This window comes from Lemur catta, chromosome 10 (assembly GCF_020740605.2).
Source record: "Lemur catta isolate mLemCat1 chromosome 10, mLemCat1.pri, whole genome shotgun sequence".
Lineage (NCBI taxonomy): Eukaryota > Metazoa > Chordata > Mammalia > Primates > Lemuridae > Lemur > Lemur catta.
Window position 1 is genome coordinate 49,978,642 of NC_059137.1, and position 26,865 is coordinate 50,005,506.

At 41.9% G+C, this 26,865-nt stretch overlaps 1 protein-coding gene across 1 annotated transcript in view; it reads right to left on the minus strand.

Annotated features, from left to right (window-relative positions):
- Positions 1-8,759: 8,759 nt before the first annotated feature.
- SH3GL2 (SH3 domain containing GRB2 like 2, endophilin A1) overlaps positions 8,760-26,865 on the minus strand; it is a 192,936-nt gene continuing 174,830 nt past the window's right edge. Inside the window, exons 4-9 of the mRNA XM_045562185.1 lie at positions 20,210-20,353; positions 19,157-19,290; positions 17,130-17,288; positions 14,592-14,695; positions 12,355-12,485; positions 8,760-10,329 (exon numbers count right to left, since the gene is read on the minus strand). Coding sequence (XP_045418141.1) covers positions 10,130-10,329; positions 12,355-12,485; positions 14,592-14,695; positions 17,130-17,288; positions 19,157-19,290; positions 20,210-20,353 — 872 coding nt within the window. The 3' untranslated portion in view covers positions 8,760-10,129. The remainder of the gene's footprint in view (positions 10,330-12,354; positions 12,486-14,591; positions 14,696-17,129; positions 17,289-19,156; positions 19,291-20,209; positions 20,354-26,865) is intronic.

The following is a 26,865-nucleotide window of genomic DNA, read 5'->3' on the forward strand; positions in this document are numbered from 1 at the left end:
CAGAATTAAGCCAACACATTAAAACAAGAGCAAACAAGCACAGTTGAGATTTTTTTTTCATAAAAAGAGCAATAAGCTCCAATGACATTGCTTGAGCCCCTAGATCTAGTCTTGCCTGAAGTGAGTTCCATCCTTGAGCTTACCCATTACATGTACCAACTCACTCCTTTTTTGTTTTGTTTTAGTGTGTGTTAGGTCACTGTCACAACCAGGATGTTCACTACTATACTGTGCAGGACAGTTATGAGCTAGACCCATTGCTATGCCCACAGGCTTGACTTGTCTTGCTCGGCTCCATTTATTTGGTCTCCCCAGTTCACCTCTTCCATTCTTTAAAGTTCCTTTGGCTCCAACCTTATGGTCTCCTGCTCTTTCCCTGGTCTGAATTTGAATTATTCTATAATAAATGAATTGAATTATTCTATACTGGTTGTAGTCTACAAATTTTAAAAAGCCATAAATTGTAACTATTCAATGCTATCATTGCTGAAAAGAGCATTTTGGAAAATGCAGCCCATTTTCCCACTGACTTAAATGACCATTTCAGAAATGTCCCAGACTTTGGAGCAGGAGTCTGTGAACCTGCTGTGTCTTATGCTATTGTAAACATTTCTCATATATTAACTTATTTAATTCTCGACAACCTGCCATAACAATTAGGTAGGTACTATTATATCCCCATTTTACAATTAAAGAAACTGAGGCACAGAGAGTTAAATACCCAACATAACAGAAATAGTTAATGGTGGGGAGAGGGGAAGGTCATGTGTTTTGAACCCGGGGACTTGTGTTCCTCATCCACCAATATTAGTTATTTGAAATGCTATCTACTATAGTACAAAGAGAGCATAAGTTTTGGAGTAAAAAAAACTTGGGCTAGAATTCTGAGCCTCAGTTCCTTTGCATGTAAAATCGACATCTTTCTCTTGGGTTTGCTGTGTCGATTAAATGGGATAATATAGGTCAAGCAGCTATGAAAACCCTTGGGAATATCCCTTCCTCCTGTGAAGCAAATGGGATTAACAGACTGTTGCCTATAGATTTTTAAGCAAGATACTTGAAGCATTCGAGTCCTTTCCTGGGACAGGGAGCTATGTGCCACAAATGAGGTAAGAGAGTGACAATTAGATAGCACCATGGGCCTTTAATTTCTACCCTGAAGAAAAATAGCAGAATGTGTCAGAACATGTACTCCTTCTCCCGCAAAATACTCACCTGGTGGCCACTGCAGAGGCTCAGCTGTGTGCAGACAAAACAGCTCTATGTCCACAGTCATCAACAAGGGAGCCTCACCAGCTCTGGGGTTTGGATTGTGAAGATCATGGACACATCCTGGCTTCAGCGGGGGTCTATAGTCAACAGAGTTGATATCTGAATAGTGTTTGGCCTTGAGTAGACAGGAACAGAGAGGAGAGTAAAACCTTCTGACTTGTCTCTCCCAACACTTCCATCTCCTTGTGATTAAAAGAATTGGAGTAGGAATTCTGGTAAGAACATGGCAGCATGACAGAAATTTCCCAGTTCTCTTCTAGGATGTCATACAAAACAAGATCAATAGAAACAAAATCAGAAGGGACAATGCCATTTTGAGCAAAGCTAGGAGAGCGAGAAAAAATCCTCAGGCTCAAAAAACATCTAAGGGCTACCCAAAGTAGCCAAATGAGGTGCAGCAGCTACACAGGAAGAAGCTGTGCAAGGCAGAAGCTCGGTGAGCTGGCTCGGGGGCTCACAAGATGCCTGCAAGAATACACTTCCTCTAGGTGCGGGGTTCCCCCTGATACGATAAACATCCTTGACTATAACAGGAGCTGCAAAATCTGGTGAGAGAAGGGCAGAAAGGGGCTGAGTGCACAGTGTGCATCACTTCAATGTCTTCTTGGCCCTACTTCTTGCTCCAGCCAACACTTCAGCACCCACATCCGTGCACACTTTGACTTGCTTGCGCAGATGCAGTTAGACAGTGCTTTGCTCTGGGTTAAGGCTGCCTACCTCACTTCCTGGGAATCCACTCATGTATGCAGCCACGTGAAACCCAGAAGTGCGTGGGACAGGAGCCAGTAGATGAATGCTTGCCCCTTCCATTCCCCAAGTGCATACCCATTTCTCCTCAGTAGATTCCAGTAGGGTGAAGCACTATTTGCAAAGCAGGAGGACACCTCAAAAATGTTCCTTTGTTGGCTATTCGGCTTCCCTGTGCCAATTATCTCCTTGGGATCAGTTAAAAAAAAATCTACCCACATGCAAGCCTTTGTCTCAGCTCTGCCTGTTGGGGTCCCAAGCTAAGAAAGTACTGAAAATGGCCCTAAAAAAGCAAATACTCGAATGGGTCTGGGGGCTGGTTACCAACCAGTAAGATGGCAATAAGAACATCATTTACAGTGGCTATTGAGGGACACAGCATCACAATGATTAACTTTTTCCTGTGGGGGTTAGGATTAGGTGCAGGTGGGAGGTGAAGATGAGACATGGAACTCGGACAGTATGGGACAGTAGTGATTATAAGGTTTGTAGCATTGACCAATTTGATAATTGCTTTATCTTGAAAAAAGAAAATGATAGCTATAGGTCAGTCCACCATAAACTGTGAAAACCAAAAGACCTCTAGGGAAGTGCTAGGAGACCCCTTATCTTCTGCAGCTGCAGGGAAGACTGCTAGAAATCAAGCTCAGAACCTGTTAAGGAGGCAATAAAATGTGCAAAATGGAATATACAGTTTTGACAGTTCTCTGTCAAAGTCAGGAAGAATGGGACACAGAAAACAGTGATGGAGCTGTCTAGGGGGACAAGGCTAAGAATCTTGAAGTCTTGGATTCCCCTGGAATATCCCATCTGACACAGGCAAAGCTTTCCTCCATTTTTCTGGAGAGAACAGCTTCCCCTTGCTTGGAGACTCTGCAGAGACTTCACCTGCCTCTTGGCTGATAAAGTGTCATAGCTCTGGACACCCAGGGCAGGGCATACACTGCCTGCTCTGGAGAAATGGTCTATGCACCGAAGGAAGAGTAGGCAGACATGTACCAGTGGGAACTGAGAGAGACTCGTAGAAGTGAACCCAGGTGCTGAAATGGGGATGGATGTGAGGAATGTAAAGTTGAATGGGGGAAGAATTATTGACACGGGAGGACTCTCCTGTGACTCAGCACTCAACACCTGGAGCCAGGCCTGACATGTTGCTGGGAGAGCTCCTTGAAGCTTGGATGTGGTGATAGCCCGAAGTAAACAAGCCAGAGATGCTGGCACTACCTTGCACAGCACTAAGGAAGTGTTGAGAAGATTCATGGAAGTGAGCATGTTAAATATTTTTCCAGTTGGATATCCAATTATACCGGTACCATTTATCAACTAAACCATTAGATTTTTCCACTTAACTAAAATGTCTCCGTTTTTGTACTTTAAAACATTACTTACAAATTAGTGGTTGCCTAGAGATGCAGGTAGAGGCAGGGACTGACTACAAATCGGCACACTGTGTGTATGTATATGTGTGTGTGTGTGTGTGTGTGTGTGTGTGTGTGTGTGTGTGTGTGTTGGAGGGGTGATGAAAATGTTCTAACACTGGATTTCAGTGATGATTGCACAATTCTATATATTTACTGAAAACCATTAAACTGTACATTTCAAATGGGCAAATTTTATCGTATGTAAATTGTACCTGAAAAAATCACTGGTAAGAATACTGTTAATACTTTGTAACTTTTATCATTGTCTCTGAAGATGGCTGCTGTCCAAGGTGAAATCCTGTGACTGAGAATGTCCTTTTCAGCTTAGTTTCTGACAGCTGAGTGAGACTGCAGAGCTACACTGCATCAGGCAACTCAGTCTGGGTAACTCTTACACTACGTACACGCAGCCATTCCAACTTGCCGGTCACTTGTGCCTGAACTGGGTAACTGTACCAGATGATCCCCAATCGTGCTTTCTTATTAGAAGAGCAGAAACTTGGTTCTCTTCCTTAAGATCACATATGGTTTCACTAGATTATCAACCTGGCACCCATACTTGCTAAAAATGACTGATTAAAAGAGCAATGGCCTGGGCAGCATGCCACGGGACAAAGGCGGATCTTACACTCTGCTTAGGTACATGATTATAAAATAACCATGCAAATCTGTCAGATTTTTAACTGATTAACATATATATAGAATATATATGTTTTGGCCAGCAGAGGGCAATCCAGGTCCCATGAAACTAGGAAAAAGAAAAAGAAAAAAGAACATAAAAGGCAATATACGATAGATGGCACCAACATTTTGACGACTGGGCATGGTGAATCCTTCAGTCCAGGTTTCCCCAGACTCATGAACAGCCTTCCTCCTCCCATCTCTACTTCATATGTAACAAACTCAGATCTTCTGATATTCCGGAAAAGCAGAATCAAGAGAAAAGGCCACGTTACCGCTGATGCCAGGTGTTAACCTGCACATTCTGCAATACTTTTTAACTGTCTGTTTCTTCATGGGAAGCATTACAAGGCAAGAGGAAACTGGTTCCCCCTTTCCCCTTGCTGGTTGCCAACCCATGTCTGTTAACTGATCCTCTTCTGTGGTAGTCACAAATCAAAGAACTCCCAAGTCTGAACTCAGTGGCCCTGAAGATGCAAAGAACTAAGGGGTGGGCAGGATGCCTGTTAAACACACAGATCCTGGCCCCACTCCAGACAACAGTATCTGAATCTCTGATGTCGGGACCCAGGAATCTGCACTTCAGTATGTGCCCCTTGGGATTCTGGTATGAACTCAAGTGTGGGACCCACTGATCTAAGTAAGAAAAGCAAGAGCTCTTAGAGCAGCCTCATCTGAGGAGTTTGGGTCTAACCGTAGACACTCCTCTCTCTGATTCCCTCACAAGACGTAAGTGAGCAGCAAAACATAAATGACCAGGATGAAGGTGGGAATTCCAAGTCAGCACATTTAATGTGTCTTTTATGTTATCAGCAAAGTTGGAAAAAACACCAGGATGCCCTGGATTTTCAGGATCACGCTGAGAGTGGAAACACAGGTGTCCAATGTTATTGAATCAATCAGTAAATGTCCTAAAGCAAAAATAGTAAATAAGAAAAAGTTGGTGAGCAGTCGGCTGCTTATTTAAGACAAAAAAATATATATAGACAAGTGCTTCCCCAACTTCTCTGAATCTGGGAGTTGCTTGGGAAGTTTGCTAAAAATACTGATGCAGACTCTCCAGAGCATGTTTAAGCAGCCACCAGAGCACAACTCAGGTGGGACTTCTCTAGTCTACAAAAATGTCTGGCTTTCCCCAAGCCATCATTCTCCACAAGCTCTATTCAGTGAGCGCAAAGAAAAATTTAGTTGGGGAAAATAACCGAATGATGCGTCTCTATGCTTTCTCATCATTCTCAAGACCAAAGTCAGAGTCTAAATATCGGAAACAGCTGGCTCTTCCTAAGGAATGTATTTGCTGGAGCAGCAATACCCCAAGTGTGGTCCAGGGACCAGCAACATTACAGAACTTGTCAGAAATGCACATTCTTGGGCCCCACTCCAGACCTATTGAATGAGAATACCTGGACTGGTGCCCAGCCATCTGTTTTAACAAGACCCAAGCGATTCTGATGCATTTCAGAGTTTTAGATGCAGTGTAGATTTTTTTCTTAAACTTTTCTGATGGTAAATAACTTTTAGGCCTGTGGGCAATTCTGATTGAGCCGCTGGAATGAGAACCTGAAAATTCAATTTGTACAGTTATCTCAGGTGACTGTTATCATCAGGTAAGTTTAGGAGACTCTAAATCCCTTCCTGATTTATTATCTCCATGAATCCTGATAGACGCAGATGTTTTGATAAGAGATGCACATAAAAATCACTGGTGGAGCTTTTTAAAAATGGATTCTCTGGCCTTTTCCCAAACTCTAGTGAATCACTGTCTTCACTTTCCTTTTTGAGAAAATGGTATTGAGATGTGCTTCTCCACTATTTTGCTTCCAAAGCTGACGACCTGCTCCACTCCTGTCAAGAATTACAGCTGCCCCTGCCCCAAGTGGAAGGCTGCCATCGTATGTGATAGCTGAGTGACATTCAACTGCCTGATCTTTAAGTGGTTAACATTCAATGGGCCCTTAAAAAATAGCTTTGTTCTTTTCCTCGACTGCTCCTTTAACCTGGGTGCTTATAACAGGTCCCCAATAAGTGGGCCAAGAAATTGCTGGTATGGCCTGGCAGCACCCCAAGTCTTCGCCAGCCACCACCCAGTCCTAATGGGGCTTTGGCTGCCTCCCTGTTAAGCACGAAGTCCTTCCTACACCCACTCACCATCCCCATGGGAGGAAAGGCAGCCTGCGAGTGAAGCAGTAACTCTTAACCTGGCTAATGAAACTCAGGCTCGAACAGCGCCCACGCAGCGTTTCCTGCTATCGCAGTGGGGAAAAAAGTGCCCACATGGTTCCATCCAGAACACTAGAAGCTGTCTTGAAAACAAAGCCTTCGGATAATCCTGATTCCTAAATAATGTATGCAGAATAGGCCTTAGCACAGTCCAGAATATATGCCGTATACTATACACAGTTCCAGGGAAATTTCCATTCTTGGTCATATCACTCTTAGTGTCTACTTACTTATAGCCAAATGAAACTAAGTGAAAACATCTATTTTTCCTAGACTTTTCTCTTTAAGACCTATTGAACCCATTAGAAAAATAAAAAGAAACAATTGCCCCACTGAACTTATTTACCATTTTAGTTCCGTTTAATTTAGTTCTGCTTCTGTTTCCACTTCAGATAGTTTGTTCCTGTGATTAGACTTAGAAGAACAAGTTGGGTAAGTTCAACTTTCAGTGGTGGTCCACGGAGTTGCATGTTCTTTTCTATATTTAAGGCTTTGTAATAAGGTATTTACTGTATGTCAACAGAAATAAAAGAATTCAGATGGTACTGAATCTGGTAAGTGCATTAGTAATGGTCTCCAAAAGACTCCTTTAAATAAAGTTCTTCCTGGAATCTGTGGTCATGACACTTCTGTTTCATTTGATACTGACTCATAATGAGATTACTGTACTGGTGCAGGGTTTTGATGTTAGTTTCCCTTTGGGGTTATGGAACTAATATTAAACAGGTATGGTTGATAGGAATGATAATGGAATTAAAGATAATGGAATACTTTTGGTTCAAATAGGCTGAATGCCTGTATGTCTCTTTCTGGACTTGCTATTCTATACAGATCATCTATTCTATCAGAGCATCAACAGTATACTTAAATTTTTTTTTCTTTTTTTTAGAGACAGGGTCTTGGTCTGTCACCCAGGCTGGGGCATAGTAGCCCAACCACTGCTCACTGTAACCTCAAACTCCTGAGCTCAAGAGATCCTCCCATCTTAGTCTCCCATGTAGCTGGGATTATAGGTGTGTGCCACCATGCCTGGCTCATGTTTGTAAAGTTTTTTTGTAGAGACTGTATCTCACTCTTGCTCAGGCTGGTCTTAAACTCCTGGCCTCAAGTGATCCTCCCACCTCGGCCTCCCAAAGAGCTGGAATCATAGGTGTGAGCCACAGCACCGGGCCAATAGCATACTATCTTAATTACTATAACTTTATAATGTTTTATCTCTAGAATGAGTCTTTATTCTTTGAGAAAAAATAACCCTTTGCTTTTCCACATAAATTTTACAATAGGCTTGAAAACTGAACTTGTAAATTCCTAAACCCATGCAGAAACAAACTTCCTGAGATTTTGGTTCAAACTGCACTGACTTGACAGCTAATTTGGGGAAAAAAATGATACCTTTACAAGGCTGAGTTTTCTAATCCATAAATAAAGAACATCTATTCACTTACTAAGATCTTTTTTTCTCAAACATGTTTTATAATTTACTATGGAGAGATATTGTACAATCTTGCTAGATTTCTATCTATGGGTTTGATTTAATGCCTTTGTAAACATTTTTTAAAAATTGCATTTTCTAGTTATTGGTATACAGAAATAAAAGATTTTTATATATTCGTCTTATATCTAGTAATCTCATTAAATTCACTTATTTATTCTAATAGTTTACCTTTGGATTCTTCTTGATTTTCTACATTCAGAATGTCATTGGTAATTTATTTTTAAAATTGGTTTAAAGAATTGATCTGTAATACTCTAGAGCTCATGCAGCTAGCAAAATTATTCTCATGTTAGACTAGTTCACATATAAAACTTAGTATATTAAAGCTATTCCTGTTAGATTAGAAAATCTGAACTATTGTCATTAGCATAAAAAAATAGAAAGGGTACCTAATCCAGAAACAGCATGTTTACCCTCTTACTTAGGAGCTCAGGAAATACCTTCTGAGTGTGCACTGCTCCTCTGCTCCCAGCCACCACCCGCAACCCCCCACCACATCACGAGAAAGGAATGCTGGCTTTTGACCCAACTATATTTCCACATCTATTTCTTCCTCTTCAAGTATGAAAGAAAACAAAAGACTGGTTGAAATGATATGTTTTATTCACTCTTCCTAATGTTATATTCTCTGATGTTATCACCATTGAGATCTCATTTAACTTTTAGGAGACCTCCTTCTCCCCACTTTCTTATCTTCTTTCCCAAATTCTCCTTCTTCCTGGGGTTACCAAGAAGTTGCCACTGTCCAGGCTAGCTCGCTCCTTGCTGTTTGAACTTTTCCTACGTACAGAGAGAGAGAGAGATGAGGCTGGAGCCAGGTCTGGTTTGGTTGCATCAGCAGGCAATGGAGACAGAAGTGAATCCTAATCCACCCATCGTCAGACCCAAAGAACTGACACAAAATGAAGGAGCGGAGCCTTTGGTTCTGTCTTTAGCAATGTTTATTGGAAACAGCGATGCTTCCCATGGTAAGAGTTTATACAATAAGCAGTAAGATTTGCCTTTCACTCCACAGGATCCACTACTGCAGGTGGCACATCGGAAGCAGCACGCTACACCTCTGAAAGAGCCTGTACAGCTAGATAAATAGAACTCTGAATACCTAACAGGACTTTCATGGCTCATACAAAAAAAAAAAAAAACCAACACTGATAAGTATACACACGGCACTGTACACACAAAATGAAGATGGAAGAGAAGGGAGTGAAGAAAAAGTAACGACCGAATTGGGAAAGAGTTTTGCATATGCAGCCACATATCTTAAGCTGCTAAGCACAAAAATCACCTTTATTTGGTCCTCATTGAGGGCAGAATATGCACAAACGATGTTCAAAGAACACAAGGTAAAAGTGGAAAGAAAAGATACTGTTTCTTGGTCTGTGAACTAGTGGTAACATGGTTACTAGTGTTTTTCCCCTTGAGTCTCTGCCAAATGGGTTCATGAAACATGTAATTCACAAATAATACTAAAGTGAAGATATCTGTTCCCCTTCGCTGAACCCCTCAGAAATGGCCTAAACACATACATGGTTTCTGTACAGCAAGAAATTTAAGCTTAGACACCAGATTTCTTCCCAGTTCCACATAATGGAGAATTTCCTCTTTTCCCTCCCACAACATGCTGATTGCTGTTCTTACTTGAAAATCAGCTGGAATCGCTCCTCTGGCTTTAACAGCAAGGAGGGCAGAAAACTGGCTGGACCTCAGAAATAGGTATGAGGGTGGGGAACAAATATGACTGTTTTCAGAGAATGCTTTCAACCCACAATCAACATTTTTCTATTGATAGCATCAAGAGACAAATTCACTCAGACCAGAAGACAATTTGCTGGTGAGGGAGGCTTTCTTTGACAATTCTGTGACTCACGTATTTGGGAAGGGGCAGTGGGAAAGCAAGCACTTTCTCCTCTTTGCATGGAGACCTTGGGACGGCCCCTGGGGGGGGGGTGATAGACGCTATCTTCGGTAGGAAGGTTTTTCTGTGATGTGGCTCAAGGTCATATTCTAAGAAGCCACAGCCTCCTGAGAACTGTGCAAACAGCAGTTCTGGGACTACTGGCTGGTCTCAGAGGGTGTTTAAAAAGCATATGTCATGCCCACCAGGCCAGGAAGATACCACCCATCACCATAACCCTTGCAGGTACACACAGGTCAACCAAAGACACTTGGTGGGGCTTGATGACGTGGACCACTGCAGCCTGCACTTGGGATGTGTTGTAAGCAGCGTTACCAAAGCAGTGGTTTAACCATAACTATCTGGGCCAAGAGGAGATGAGCCAGCCAGCGTAACACCCTAATGGGGCAGGGCAACCAGAATCTCCACATAATTGATGGGGAAGAAGCCTGACTGGCCACGAAGCATCCCCTCATACCAGTTCTCATCAATTTGGTTAGTGAGCGTGATGATATCACCCTCTTTAAAACCCAACTCCCCTTCATTTTCAGGCTCAAAGTCGTACAGGGCTCGGCAGCAGGGCTGATCCATTGGGGCACCTGGGAGCAAGAGTAGGAGAGACACAAAAGGACAAGGAGCGTTTAACTCACAGCATCACTGCCTGTGGTACCCCCTCCTTTCCTCCCTCATTCCTCTTCCTGCTGCAGCTTCCTCTTGAGGCGAGGCCCCAGTGTGCGTGGCATGGGCACCTTGCCCAATACCAGTCTTCAGGAGCTGTCTCAGATTTTTGGAAGTTGTTGGATATTCCCGTTTCTGTGTCCAATGTGAAAAATGGTCACATCTATTCTTGTGATACAGACAACAGAGTTCATTAAGGTTTGCCTTCCTGAGAATGCCCAGATATGGGAGACCCAATGCTTAGAAGTTTATGACGATTTAGGTTATCAACACAGCATGGCCAGAGTTCTTTCATGTTAGCACTTTAACATCTCTGCATATTTGAAATAACACAGTTAATTACAGGGACAATGCTTTGCAACCTCAGAACAGCAGCTCAGTTTTCACTCTTTGAAACAATAAATGTGGCCTCTGGAAAATTTCTGTAATGCTGTGAAAACAAAATACTGTAAAACACTGGGTTCAAGTTCTAAACTCTATATAACCTTGCACAAGGCACTTACTCTTCAATTTCTTTATTTGACATTGGAAGTAGCCATAGAATAACTTACTTTGCATTCCTATTTTGTGGTTATTAAATGAGATTATGTAAAAAATTATATAATTTATACTTGGTAAGTTGTTGCATATATGAGTAGTGCATTGGAGCTATGTCATATAAGAAATAATGTACTCTACACCTTGAGTAAAATAACGAAGGATGGAATCATATCTTAAAAGGGATATACTTCAAATGACCAAATATATTAATATAACCTGAATACACATTTATATAGACTCAGACAAGTGTACACAGCTCCTATGCCATTTTTAGGTGGCTTGGAGGGGAAACAATGTGATTTATTTTTGATTTAGAGACAGCCAATGAATGAGTCTCCAAATGAAAAGTGAAATATATGGCTGGTTTCTGGGCAGGGAGAAGCACAGTTATACATAATTTATATGACTAGTCCTGGTCGCCAGCTAACTTCAGAGAGCCACTGTTGTTTATGCCACACACTGGGCTCTGCGCACAAAAGACAGAGAGCTCCACCTGCCGGCTCAGACCTCCCTTTTTTTCTTCCTATTTTCCTGAGAGCATCTGGTAAAAAATTCTACTGTAGAGCATCAAGCACTGAAGATACAAAAGGTAAAGAAAACTGCATATCTTTAAAACCCATATCCAGGAAAAGATAGTTCACACCTTTTTGACCAAACAAATGTTAAAGTTGGAAATGTGTCAAGCATAGGCTGTTGTCTAAGCTGCATGTAGGGAATGGAGAGTGATCACGACACCAGAAAGAATGCATTACTGGGTATGCAACAATATTCCTGAGAGAAAATAAAATTTAGCTTTTATTATACCAACCTCAGTACCACAGCACGATGAACTGGTCAGGGACTGGGGGGTGGCTGGGAAAGGAAACCTAGCAGGTGTTGCAATTCAAAATATATTCTTTTGCAATGATACACTTCTGTGACTGAAGAAATCCAACTCCACATGTTCCTAGAGCTGCTTGCTGTCTGTGGGTTGTATGTGAATTGCACACGGGCACACATTGCCCAGGGGCATTCATTCTCGTGCGCGCTGGATTCACGTAAGGGAAAAGCCAGGAAGAAGGATGCCATTTCCAGCACCAAACTGACAAATAAAAGGGATTTACGACCACAAAGGAGAGTCAAAACCAAATCTGTATGTTAGGAAGTTAGCGTGTGCTGATGACTGAGCGTGAGAAAAAGGGACACACAAAGAAAGTTTTATGGAAAAGGAGGGAAAGATAAGGCGGATGAGAAAAGCAAAAAGGGTTCCTTTAACAGAGTTTCAACCTGACAAACTATCCCGTAAGACATGGATCACCGTATGTTTCCTATGCAGCCAGACTAGATTGCTCCTAGGATTTATGGCGAAGCGTCCACAGATGTGTTCAAGGCCCTTGTGATGGGATCTGCAGGTCTGGGCTCCTTACCTGAAGGTTTGGGAGTGCCCGTGTGGGAGAGACCCCCGTTGGGCTGAGTACTGTCTCCAGTTGGGAACTCCAGGCTCATTCGTGGTTTAGGCTGATACTCCCTCCTGGGCTGAGATGAAGCTTGTCTTATTCTGTATTGAGAAGAAAAGGGGGAAAAAAGATTATGTATCCAATTAAGAAGTGAAAAGAAAAGAAGTAAGATTCAGGAAATGCTTGGATCATCCACCAATCTACCATGATGAAAAGTGGAAAATCAGAATAGGACCCTTAGTTTTCTTATATGTGTATGTCCCTGCTGTTGGAGACGTCCCTCTACAGTCATGTCCTCACTGTCTTCATTCTTTCTCTCAACCCCTTCTCTCCTTCCCTCATTTTTTCAGAGCTCTTTATGCAAATATGCATAGTGCTAAGTTCTAGGAACACAAAGATGAATTAAGACAAAGTTCTTGCCCTCAAGCAGCTTATGTTCTGTAGGGGAGACAGAACACAAACAACAGATTACCACAAATTCTAGGAAGTGCTCTTATAGAGAAACCTACAAAGTGTCGCTGGAATACGGGCTGGGACTGAGGGGAGTAGTCTACCTCTCCTTGGGGAAACTGAGGAAGGTTTAAGGAAAGAGGTAAAAAATATGTAGGAGTTGTTTCCAGATGAACATGTGCAAGAAGGCAATTTCAAGCGAACGTGAGGGAGCGAATGGAGGGAAGGAGGAAATATCATGTGCTCTGAGAAAAGTGAGCAGTTTGAGATTGGAAGGGGGAAGCAAGGGGCAAGGAACAAGGCAAGATAGGAGAAAAAGCAGAAAAGTATGGTCAATAAATGCATTCTACACACCCCCAACTATGTCCCACAGTTTCAGGTATTCAATAAGCAAAACATACAATAGATTTATAAGAGAGGGGAGGGTTTAGGATATGGTGATTGTAGTACTGACTTTTTAAAAAAAAATTTATTGCCTGTTTTCTTTTAGTGAATTGACACGTTTGACAAGGAAACACCTTTACATTTATGACCTGAACCACCTGCTGCAAAAACTTGTTTCTTTGCCTACTGGTAACTATAAGGTGAAGCTGAATATCTGGCTCTAATACACAAATGAAAGCATACTTGTCAAAAGATGCCTCATTACCTGATTTCAGATACTGACTTTGAACATATTTCAAAGGAAAAAAAGGAAAGTGACCCCTTTATGCTCAACAGATGCATAAAGACATACTATTTCTTGAGTATTTTGAAGTGCATGGTTTTAAAACCTTTCTGGAGGCTTCAGTGTCACACACATTTCCACAAGGGTGTGTCGAAGGAAGATCTCGATCCAAGCACTAATCAAAGACGACACTGAGAAGAGGAGACCAGCCAGATGGAAACAATGGAAATGGGTGGCATTTCCAGTAGTCTGGCATCGTAGGACTGGAGTCTGCATTATGAATGCAGCCATCCGATCCGCTGTAAGCGTCTGACCTGGCCATCATCTGAGAGTAAAGGCTGCTGAGGTGGGTGGATCCTCTGAGGTATATACGTTTATCAAAATCACCCTGCTTAATCTGGCTAAATAAAATAACACGTATTATAATGCAGGGCCACCGCATAGAGCTGTGCAGGCTGGGCCCACAACCCCAGGGGCACCATTTACCCAGGAAACCCCTGCAGCCCCACTGGGAGGTGCATCTCAGGAGGCTGAACAGGCACATGAAAGCAGCTCCCTATCAGGGTGGAGGACTTTACCACCATTCAGAGAAACACAATGTGTGAATAGAAACCGGCTTTCAAATAGGTTATGCTTGCTTGTGCATCCCAGTCACACCACTGAGTGACCCTGGGCTAGTCACTTCACCTCCCTGAGCCTCAGTTTGCTCATCTGTGAGCTGGGGCTAAGAATACGTGGTTTACAGGGATGTTAAAAGATTGAGGATGATATGCATTTAGCACCCACACACCATATGTGGTCAGCAAATCGCATTCACTATTGTCAGAAGTATCCTGGTGTCTGTCCCGTCTGCAGCAGCCAAAATATAATCCGAGTATCAACCTCTTGTAAACATTAGATGAGATTCAACAGAATAATGTAAAAACACAAGACAAAATAAAATCAAAAACAATCCACAAAGTGCCTGTGTAGGATAAGCAGGAATTCTGGCAGATGTTTGTCTCCAAATGTATTCTATTATTTCCACTTCTTTATGTATCATTTTATAGCAAGAAAATGCACATATGAAATGCAGGGAACTGTAAAATACCTTTCTTCCAGTCTGACAGTGACTTGCTGCAGGATCTGGACTGCCTGCTTGTGGTACTCCAGCTGGGCTTGCACAAGCGCAGAGAGCTGGCTCACTTGTTCAATCTGCAGATCGATGGGGAAATCGTGCCTTAGTTACCAAGCTACTGGCCTTAAGCAGCTACCACTGCCCTGTACATACAGCAGAGACGCCCTCCACACACAGCCCACGGCTTGGGGAAGCTGTGCATGGGGTAAGCCAGGCTAAGACAGACAGTCCTTCAGGTTTCACATCGGTTAAGGATAAGAAAGCATCCTTAGGTGTGGAAGCGTGCCTGTCGGCGTCGTAAGGAGAGGGGCATCAGTAAGGTTCCTCATGGAGATCACACAGCTCTCTAATTAAACAACTCACATTTAGCTACAAACTTGTTTTTACGATTTGGCTTCTTTTATTGATTTCCTGTAGAAAAAAGGAATATTGACCAAAGGGACTCATTGTTCCTTTTACTTTCCTTGCTAAGTTAATAAAAATGTGAATATTGATTTCTCACATAAGGCACCAGGAGAGGCAGCATGCTATGATGGAAATTCTTTTGTCCTCTCCGAGCCTCATCTGTCACATACAGGGGTTGAATCAGGGGACATCTGGAATTCACTGCAGCTCTGTTATTCTAGGCATCCTTGACTGCTCTTCATTTTGTGTCTCCTGTTGGGACCAGCTGAGTAGCAGCCTCCAAGTCAACAGAGCCTATGGTCCTCTGAGTCTAGGGGTGGGGCGTGGTGCCCTGGGTGCAGGGAAGGAGCACAGTGATTCACATCACCCCTCATGTCCACAGCGTTCCCCTCGAGTAGTTAGGTGGATACAAATGTCTTACGCAAACACAAACCTACGCTCTTTCCGGGTGGTGGAAAAGTCTAGATATGTTCAACATGCCTCCCTTGCCAGTCGGGAGTAAGGCAATTAAGCAATGTACTGGTTAATTTTAGCTGTCAGCTTGACTAGCTTAAGGGATACCCAGGTAGCTGGTAAAGCATTATTTCTGGGTAGGTCAGTGAGGGTGTTTCTGGAAGAGACTGGCATTTGAATCAGTGGAATCAGTGGGCCGAGTAAGGCAGATACGCCCTTACCCTCTGTGGGCAGACACCACCCAACAGGCTGAGAGTCAGGATAGAACAAAAAGGCAGAGGAAAGGCAAATTCCCTCTCTCCCCCGCACCAGGTTCTCAGGCTTCCACCCTCAGACTGAGAGCCACACCTGCAGCTCCCCTGCTTCTCAGCCCTTCAGACTGGGACTCAGCCATGCTCCTGACTCCCCTGGTTCTTCAGCTTGGAGACTGGAGATGGCACAGTGTGGGAATTCCCGTCATCCATCATCACATGGGCCAATCCCCCTAATAAATTGCCTCTCATATGTCTACATCTATACCCTACTGGCTTTGTTTCTCTGGAGAACTCTAATACAAGCAATAAGTACATAAAAGCTCTGTAAACATCTTGGCAGAGGTTGATCATCCACTGATGGGGTGAGAGGTGGAGATGCACAAGGACGGGAAAGATGGTTTGACAGGTCTCACTACATGAGTGGCCAGAAGGAGGGACTGCCCTCATGGCTTCGAAGGCAAAAGGACACAGCATAATATAATCTCTAAAGCCATGAATAATAATTTAGTGCTCTGGAAATATAAACGCAACTTTTAACATCCATACTCAAAATGCAGTACCTATGCTACAATCATCAATCTCAATAAAAATTACTTTTTCAATGAAAATGTCAACTTGACTTCAAAATACAGAACATCTTAATCTATGCTTGGCACTCAATTTTGAGTGTATTTTAGTTGATATTCATTTATAGTCTGAAGTCAATCTATCCTGTATTTCAACAGAGTATTTTTTAAAGCTATTGCATTTACACATGGATCATCAGAAACATTCTTTATCTTCCTATTGGTAAGACAAACTGTCCCCAACTTAAGCTGCTTCAATTTAGAATTTTTTGACCTTATGATGGAGCAAAAGTGATACGCATTCAGTAGAAACTGTACTTTGAGTACTCATATAACCATTCTGCTTTTTACTTTCAGTGAAGTATTCAATAAATGAGATATTCAACACTTCATTACAAAACCAGCTTTGTATCAGATGATTTTGCCCAACTGTAGGCTAATAGAAGTGTTCTGAGCATTTTTAAGGTAGGCAAGGCTAAGCCATGATGTTCGGTAGGTTAGGTGTATTAAATATATTTTTGACTTAACAATATTTTGAACTTACAATGGATTTATCGGGCCATAACCCACCCCATAGTCGAGAAGCATGTGTACTTTAAGATTCATTAGTAGACAAAAACCCAGGTAAATCAAACTATGGGAATACAGAAATAAAGTTACCATTTCTCAACCTACTTTATCACTTAAAATTATGTAAAAGAAACAACTATCTACTGAAGTTCTGACCACACAGTTTCATCAGATATTAGTGCTTTTAATGACATACCCTTCAACACATTAATTTTGCACCTCAATGATAAAATTAAATTAAAAAGCACAGGGGAGTCACTTACATCCATCTCTAAGAGATTGAACATGCTTGACTCAGCAATTTCTTTCGATTCATCAAATTTCTCCAGAGCTTGACGAAGCTCTTCATCTGGAATTTTGCCTTGTCGTTTCTTCTTATAATCAAAATCCAGGCGACGACCTTCCAACTTCTTTAGATGATGCTGAAAAAGTCAAGGGCAGGAATATGCTTTGAAAGGACTTACGGAAAAGGCCTATTTGAAGCTTACTTCTCTATCACATCTACTAGCTTCCAAAACAGAGACAGGCTAAGTTTTAAAATATGTCACCAAAGAAATAAGAAACATGCATAAGTGGGGTGAGCACTTCTAATGGCTAACTGTGGGGAAGTAGCTTTAAAAATAATTAAGAAGAAGAAAGAAACTGTGGGAAACACCAGTGCCCTTTATTTTGGCCTTGCCAGGCCAAAGCCACGCTGGACTGCGCCTTTCCATCCCACGAAGACAGCAGGGAAGGCACGTACACACCCTACACATGCTGAAAGGACACACTCACAGCACCCACCAGTTCTCACATTCAAGAGAAATCATGAGAAGGCAGATGAAAAGCACTTTCCTTGAGATAAAGCGAGACAGAATGGCATTCTTGCTTTTTGAATCATCCAGTCTATTAGAATCACCTAAGTAGCTTATTAAAAATATGCATTTCTGATTACCGGAATCAGAATGTGCAGGGCTGGGGCCTAGGAATCTATACCTTAACCCTCATCCCGGTTGACTGACATAGCTTTTGGAGAGTCACTGATTTAGGTTAAACCTCCTACTTAATGATGAAACCCAAGCACAGAGGCCCCCTGGGAAGCAAGCGCAGAAGGGATTTCACCTCATGCTCCACACAGAGCTTCAGTCCTTCTGTGCACCACCCCCAGCAGGTGGGTGCCCGGCCTCTGCCCAACATCGCCAGTGACCAGGTAGGAAAGTAGCTTTCCAAAGCTAAAAAGTATCGTTTTTCCTGATAGCCACAGTCTTCCACTACTAATGGGTGGGAGAAAATGCTGAATTCTCTCTTGTTCCTGGTGTGTATGATAAGGAAGGGAAAGAGATGAAAACAGAGTTGGGAGTGGTAAAGAAATGAGCAGGAAAGGAGGGAGAATAATATCCTAGATCTTCCCACATGCACAGCTTCATCAAGCACTGGGCATCTCTGCCCCCAACCCATGCCCGGATCCAAACCAAATGTTTGTTCCTTTGGAAGGATTATTCTTTTAAGATATTTGAACTTATAGTCAGCTGTAGGGCAGAGCACTGGAGTCAGAGCTATATTTTGGATTTAAGGAGAGTCTGCCATTTACTGACTGAGTGACCTTGAGTGAGCGGTCAGGCTGAAGGGGATTTAAGCTGGGGTAAGCACAACCAGGAGGGCTCAGCTCAGGCCATGGCAGTCCACTTTACAGTCAGTAAAATTAAATTTCAAACAAGTTCAACAAATATTTGCTGAATGAATGAATGAGCAAATATTACACACACAGAGACAAAGCCCATTGAACTTTTTTTTTTTTTTTTTATTAGAAATAGCTCAACTGTCCTACATGTTTTAGAAAGAGGACAGCTGGGTATTCTTCCTCAATCCTAATGGTCATTATGAAAATACAAAAACATATGTTTACAGAGTGATAGAATATTTATTTAAGCTAAGAACTAATACAATTAGCATTTTAGGTGCTGAAATCAGCCCAGCAAATCATAGAATAATTAATAAAATTGTGTATTCTCAGGGAAAGAACATTATCCTTCTTTTTCTGGGAGAGAAAAAGTTTGAGAAAACTATTCGATGTGGAAATTGAATGTAGAGAAATCAAATATAATACTCATGAGTGGCACAGTCCTAACAGCAGGCCGAAACGCATCACATTTCTCGTTTCTCTCAATTTGTCTTGCTGGGTGCTTTTGCAATTCATGTGCCCAGCACTGACAACATGCACAGTAAGCTACAAAGGGATTTCTAAAGGAAATGGGCATCTGCACCTGCACGATTTCAACTGCCCACTTTCCAGAGAACAAGTTGCACATACTTGAATTTCCCTGAGATCTTTGTCATGAAGATTCTGAAGAGGGTCGATGAAGTTTTGCTTCACTTCCATGTCCAAAGAGTCTTTCACCTCTGACAGTTCCCGCATGGCCTCCCCCACCTCACCAAGAGCTGGGCCTGGAAGGGGAGAATGAAGCTCTTTTATACTGAAGAATAAAGATGACTTCATCATTTGCAGTAATAGGGCCCTTCACAGATGAAAACCCAAGGATTACTCTGTCTTCCGAAGGCAACACCGGTAAGAGACAATACATGATGCTGTCCAGGGAACAGTGACTTTTCCACTTAATATCAGTTAATTCTGGGCAACTGACTTGGAGCCCCCCAAGGGCATTCTTTTATCAAGAATGTGAGATTGTGCTTTCCTTTTAAAAAGCCATTTGGGAGGGTCCCTTGGGAGGGTCCCTCCCCTCCCCTCTAAGTATTATCATTCCCTAATATGGCCCCAGCTTAAGAGCACTGCATTTAGCAGAAGCAAATACCAGGGATAGTGAACACGGTTCAACAAGGAAGGACAGTCATTTGCTGAGACCTCACATGACAAAGGGGTGAAAACAGAAGGTGTTTAGTGTGGTATCCGAATGTCACAGGAGAGGGGATGAAGGAATATACTGTGCCTCACCTGGGGCAGGAGAATTTGGTACCACATACAAATAAGCAAAAGATCTAAGAGAAAGCCCATGTGGCAGGGAGTTGAATCAGGCCCATGGTGACTGTTCACTCCATCTCAATACTCAGCTACTGCCAGACACACCCGACAGAAAGTACAGAGGCATCTGGATAGGTCAACGAAAACTGATGTAAAGATTGGGGTCTCACCAGAGAGAGAGAAAAAAAAGAAATAAAACTCCTAAGACAAACCATCTTAAAAATGATGAAACAATTCTGGAAATGAATTTTTAGCCAATACAGACAAGATCTAAAACTGAGAATCAAAATATAAAATGGTTTGCCTCACTTCCTACAGAGTTTCTTACTGGCACTGAAATCCCCCCGGACAGATGCAGGAATTACGGGGTGAGAAAGCACTCCTTACCGAAGTTGCAGTCGTCTCCCAGCTCTCTTCCGAACTTGAGCATGGCCTCTGCCAGCAGCGCCTCCGCCTGCGGGTAGCCTGGCCCCTTCTCCTGGCCGCGGATTTTTGACATGGTGTTGATCATGCTGAGCTTAGCTCTGGAAGCTGAAGGCAAAGAGAGAAGAGGCTTTCAGAGCAGGCAATGTGACGCAGTGGAGACAGGACTGGATGCAAGACCCGGCCTCAAACCAGCCTGCAAACCAGCCCGACCGCTGGAAACTGGACCTTCATTTTCCAGGCTTCAGTGTCCTCACCTTAAATACATATATAAACTCTCCCTGTCCCTTAAACTGTTATGAGGAATCATGTAGAAAAGGCACAGCTGTCCTGGGGGAAGCATGTATAGGGAATCAGAGCCCATCCCTGGGCGCTCTTCTGCGTCCCCCTTCATTTTGGTGGCCCTGGCAGGCTCTCTGTGGAGCTGGGTGGTTCCACGGAGAGCAGTTTAGAAACTCCTGGATTCCACGGTGATCTCTAAGTTTTATTCTAGTTGTATATTTCAATTCTAGGAGTCTGTAGATTAAGGTAAAGAATCAATGGTAAATTCTTAAAGTGCGGGCCTTATGCCATCTTTCACTTATACTGTGTATGAAACAGAACTGTTTTCAAAATCATGTCTCAACTGAGATTCTGATAGTAAAGACCCATGAAGAACAAAAATAGTGTGTTCATTAAAAAGACTTAATCACTTCTCTAGCACCTAACTGCACCTGCAAATTAGTTTGTGCCTCAAAGATAGCATCTGAATTTTTTTTGCTTTTGTTTTTCTAAAAGAAGATGCCTAGAAAGGAATTCCAGTTTTAGTGGAAGAAACAATTTTATTAACAAATTGATAAAGCCTATGAATTAATGGATGCTACGATACCTGGGTTCCTCTGATTCAAAATTAGAGTTAGGGTTTCACATTAACCTGGGACTATGCCCAAGATCCCATCTGCATGGACACCCCTGATAAAATCACAGCTTAAAGTATGTCTAGCACTTAATGACTGACATTTAACCTGAACATCTATTTCAAATAGTCTAGCCTCAAAGGGATAGACTAGAGATGAAGAGAGTTATCAGGAGAGGACCCCCACCCACCACCGCGAACCCTGTCCTGGGGATACTATAATGAGCAAGACAATTATAGTTCCTGCTTTCACAAAGTTTATAACAAACTGAGGGTAGAGTCTATTTTAAAAGCAATTAGAGCAAAGCATATATACTAAGTGCCATGATGGGGGATTGCAGCGAGTCATAGAAATATGGCACTGGGCTGTCTGTGAGGGTAGGGTATTACAAAAAAAAAAAAAAAAACATTCCTGAAGGGAAGTATCTTTACACTTAGAACCACACAGTATGTAGAACTTAGGCTAACAGCAGATGCAAAAGCTGGTAGTGACTGGAGCAAATGTCTATTTGTTTTTGTTTTAATTTTCAATTATTATGGATACATAATATTGGTATACATTTATTTTCACAGAAAAGTATATCATATATGTCAAATTTCAAAAATTGAAAATGCCACATGATCATTTAGGAGACTATTATTTTCTGCAGTAAGTCATACTTGAGATCCAGGAAAGGCACAATCTCTGCTTTCTAGGTGCTCACAGTATAGTGAGGAGTCAGGTAAACAGACAACGGCCACAAATATGGTAAATATTATAATGGCTAATATGCACAAGGTACTAGGGGAACACAGAGAAGTAACACCAGCACAAATCAATGAGCAAAAACCAGACAAAAAGTACAGAATAAATATGAGGAAAGGAGATAAATGGAGATCAAAGAAATAATGAAACCATACATGGCAGGTAATCCCTTCAAATCTTATTCTGACCATTTTACTTTTAAAGATATGTTCCTTTTATAAAAGCTGGTATTGGTGTGTGCTTATATCTCTGTTAAGAGTTGTCTACTGTGTGTGTAATTTTAAACAGTCTAATACAGTGTGGCTGATTTTCAAATTCATCATTTTGAATGTTCAATTATGAAAGAGATTTATTCTCTTACTAATTACTGAAGAACATCTTTTCATGAGATGGAAGAAGAAAGCCATATTATATTAGCTTATCTATTTCTTCCAATGATTCAGAAAAACCTATTAATCCTCATATTTGAAGAGACTGGTTTTTAAATTCATTCACAAACTCATTAAGTTTTTATTAAGACTCTTGGGTTACTAAAACTTCTGTGTTCTTGAAAAATATCATCAGGCCTCTGAATAAACCATCTATAAATGTTAACACAATTCGTTTAAAATGACTGTTTAAAGCAGTACTTTAAGAAACTGAAGGTAAACCTGGAAAATACAAATTTAAGACACTCAAATTCCTATAACAATACGGGGTCTCAGCCTGGATTGCCTCACCAAGTTGTATGTGCCCTTAGAGCCCTAAATTCCTTCTCTTCTAAAAAGACCTAACTCCTCTCCTTCAAACTCTTTTTTACCCATAGTTTTGCTCCTTATAACAAATTGTCATCTCTCTGAATATGCCCCCATCTTTAACTCTCCCACCATCACTATCCCAGCTAAAGCTGCCCGCACTTGGTTTACTGCAGATATAGCATCCAAAGAGCAATCTCTGCTCCCCAGAGGGATGAAGCCTCAGGTGCCCACCATTGGACCTTGCTTTACATGATGCACCTTTTATTGGCTTCCTCTCCTTCCCTACTACCCTAACAGGCTTTCTGGAATCATCTCCCAAATCAACCACTTATGCTCAAATCTTTGCTTCACTGTTGGCTTCTAGGGGAATCCAAACTAAGAGAGCAACCAATCCAGAATGCGTTATTGGATGTCCCAAAGAGGATGAACACTTGACATGTTTCAATGTATTGACAGGAAATTCTTATGTGTGGCAGAGGGTTTGGGAAAGAATTAGCAGAAGTTACACAAAAATTTAAAAAATAAAAAACAAGACAAAGATTAACTCCAGGAAAAATAAAAAGGTTATACAAGAAAGGAAACATAATCACACTATTCTACATGTGTCATCTTTGCACAAAGGTTACCAGAACATAAAATATAAACACTGAATACTGATTTAACAAAAACTATGCTGTAAACATACTGGGAAAATGAGAGAAGGGAAGTATGTCGAAGAACGGGAAGACAGGAAAAGGGCAAACAATTTCCATCTTCCAAATTGGGGATCAAACAGAGAACACCTAAAACTGGAAAACCAAGCAGGAGCAATAAAAGCATGTTGTTTCAAGATTGGAAGCAAAAACTAAGGAAACAGCCCAAAGGGTCTCGGAAGTAGAAATGAGGCAGGGGAAGCAACCTGGAGGGTCTGCTATTTCTTGTAAAACACTTTACAAAACTGTTTTTTTATAATGTGTTCATGTATTATGTCCATCATAAAAAACTAAATTTAAAATATTTCCCACTTCTTTCCTCAGGAGAAAAGATGTTTAAAATAAGACCTAACCTTATGGCAGACACGATAAAAAACACGTGCAGTGTCTTGATCATCTGGCCACTGCCCTAACCTTTAGGGTCTTTCGACCTAAAAGTTTTACTAAGAAATGTGTTCACTGGTACGAAGAGAATCGGCCAGGAAAAGTTAATGAGGATTAACAGGTGAAATGCTATCAGAAAACGCCACCAAAGAAAAGGGCTTGATCAATCTACATCCAGGTGATTTCTGGAAGGAAATTTATTAGGTGAATGGAAACAGCAGGAAGTGACACTAGGATGACCATAAAAGGCTGATCTATTCCCCCAAGGGCTTCCACTGTTTTGTCCTCTAATAAAAAGAAGTTTCTTTTTTTTTTTTTTTGAGACAGAGTCTTGCTCTGTTGCCCTGGCTAGAGTGCAGTGGCATCATCATAGCTCACTGCAACCTCAAAGTGCTGGGCTCAAGCGATCCTCCTACCCCAGCCTCCCGAGTAGCTGGGACTACAAGTGTGCACCACTATGCCTGGCTCCTTTTTTCTGTTTTTAGTAGAGATAGGGTCTCGCTCTTGCTCAGGCTGGTCTCGAACTCCTGAGATCTCCAGTAATCCTCCTGCCTTTGCTTCCCAAAGTGCCAGGATTACAGGTGTGAGCCACCACGCCTGGCCTTATGCTCTCTTTTAAGGGAGAAAAATGCAGCCAAGGCTCAATCTTAATTAACTCCCAAATCTGAAGCATAATCTGTAGCATTCCTGGCAAAGTTTCCAATTCTGGGAACAGCCAAAGGGAACTCCAAGCTTTGCTGAGGATAAAACAGAAGCTCTAAATTCACACCTAATGGGTACAATGCACACTATCTGGGTGATGGACACCCTTAGAACTTTGACTCAAACTGTACAAAAGTAATTCATGTAACCAAAATGTTTATACCCCCATAATATTCTGAAATAAGCCTAAAATGGTAAATTTTATGGTATATATACTTTACCACCAAGAAAAGATACCATTTAAAATAGAAACAAAAATTTTAAAATACCTAACAGTAAATTTAAGATGAAAAAATTATAAAATCAATTGAAAATCATTAAAGAAGAGAAAATAAATAGAAAGATACATCATATTCACGATAAGGGAGAGATTCAATAAAGGTATCAGTTATTCCCAAATTAATCTGCTGATTTCATGAAAATGCAATTAAAACTCAAACAGGCAAAAACCCAAACCAAACCAAACCAAAACAAACAAATCAGAAGCGCTGCTAGCCATGCCCAAGTTATTTTCCTCTGACCTAAAAGCAGTGTCCATGTGAGTTACTGCTTAGTCTCTCCCAAGGCTGCTTATCTAGTGTGGCAACTAGCCGGAAATGCTGAAAACTCAGTACTTCTGGTTAGTCTTAGTTTTTTACATTTCTAAATCCAAACAAACAGAAAAATAAACCCTCAGGTCTTGCCTCTCACAGAAAGCAACAGAGTCCATTAAAGTAAACATGAGCTTTGAGCTCATATGGACATAGGTAAAAATCCAGGTTGTAAGTCTTGCCAGCCAGCTCTGCACCCGAGAACTAAATCATTTATAAGACTGTCAATCAGCATCAGTGATAACCTGCAACAAGAGTAACCAGCACAGATGACATGCCAGGCACTTGATACAGGCTGGAGCCCTCCTTCTTTCCCTCTTCCAGGCTGTTTTCTGAGTGTGTGTTCTGGAATGCTCTACTGACAACTTGGTTGTGCAGGAACCTCATTTCCCAGAGTCCCTTCCCTGCCTGTTCCCATGGACCAAGTTAGAAGTGGTCCCAAGGGAGGCTGGGCAAGATCTGGGCAGGAAAGGGGATGCAGCAGCCTCCACACTCTTAAAGCTGCCCTGTTAGAGGGGTGAGAGGCAGATGCAGAGGTGCTGGTGGACTCCCGCCCGCCTGGCTCCTGCCCACGGTGGCTGCATTATTCCATTAGAAGTGTTAATTTTTTATAAAATGCTTACATATACATCATTTTTTCTAATCCTTACATAACGCTTCTCTGTTTGAAAGCACGACAACCTCCCTCTGTGATCGGAATGGCGCTAGAGGCTGCTGATAAAATCTGCTCACACCACTCACTGTGGGGTCGGACGGGAGAGAGCAGGTCATGCTGCTGGTGGCAGCCTGCTTTGCCCCTACGCTAATTAAATGTTAAGGAGTCCGAGGTGGCTGGGCTTTTTCACTCCTCCTGACTCCATTTCGTAAAGAGCAGACGGGTACAGTCCCACTTCTCAGGTGGTCCAAGGGGCTGTGATCTGCCCCCCATTCACTCCAATCTCCCTCAGTAACCTGGCTCCCTGGAAGCACTACGTAAGTGCGAAAACCTGCCCTATGTGTGAATGACAGAAACTGATCACCTCTCCCAGCATCAGGAAATCAGTTCTTATTTTCCTCCACAAAAGAGGATTCCTAAGCTAAAGTATGAGCCCTAGCTAAGGAGTTAAAAAAAAGATCAAATTAATGAAAATCAATAAGTAGGTTACACTGCAAACAATTAGGTATTCCCCATACCAAAATATTTTAAAGTTGCACTGCCTGATTGAATTCTTATTTACCAAAATTCTATTTAATCTGTTTTTAAAAGATTTCCTCTACAATAAAATGAACAAAACAAATATGTATTAAGCACTTATGTGAATGGGAATGCTAGCGAGGCTCTGGAAGAAGTAAGGCCCAGCCTCTGTATGTTACAGATCCGAAAAAAGTATTAATATCTGTGTCCCACTCCCAGGGATTGTGATATAATTGGTTTGGCACGTGGCCTGGACACTGATGGTTTTTAAAGTCCCCTAGGTGATTCCAAGGTGCAGCCAAGGCTGAGGACCACTGTGTTTAAGTGTCTAGACTGACTACCTGGGAGGTGAGGATGTAAGTCTGAGATGAAGAACCCAGGATGAAGAGAAGGTTTGGGAAAGGAAGTGAGGACTTCAATTTCAGCAAACACAGTCTAACAGCGTATCCGTGCAGTTGTACGGCAGATAACTAAGCAGATGGGTCTTCAGCTCAAAAAGGGTGGGCTACATAAAGGGAGGTGGCTTATCTGACAACATCTGGACTCCTGAAAGCTAGGCCATTGGATAACAGAAAGGGAAAGAAAATCCCCTGAAATTGAGATGAAACAAAATTCTAGAACAGTTTTGTCTTCAGGTGGTTTTATATTTGGCAGGTGAGATTAGCCTTTAACTAGTGTCTACCATAAACCAGGAACTTTAC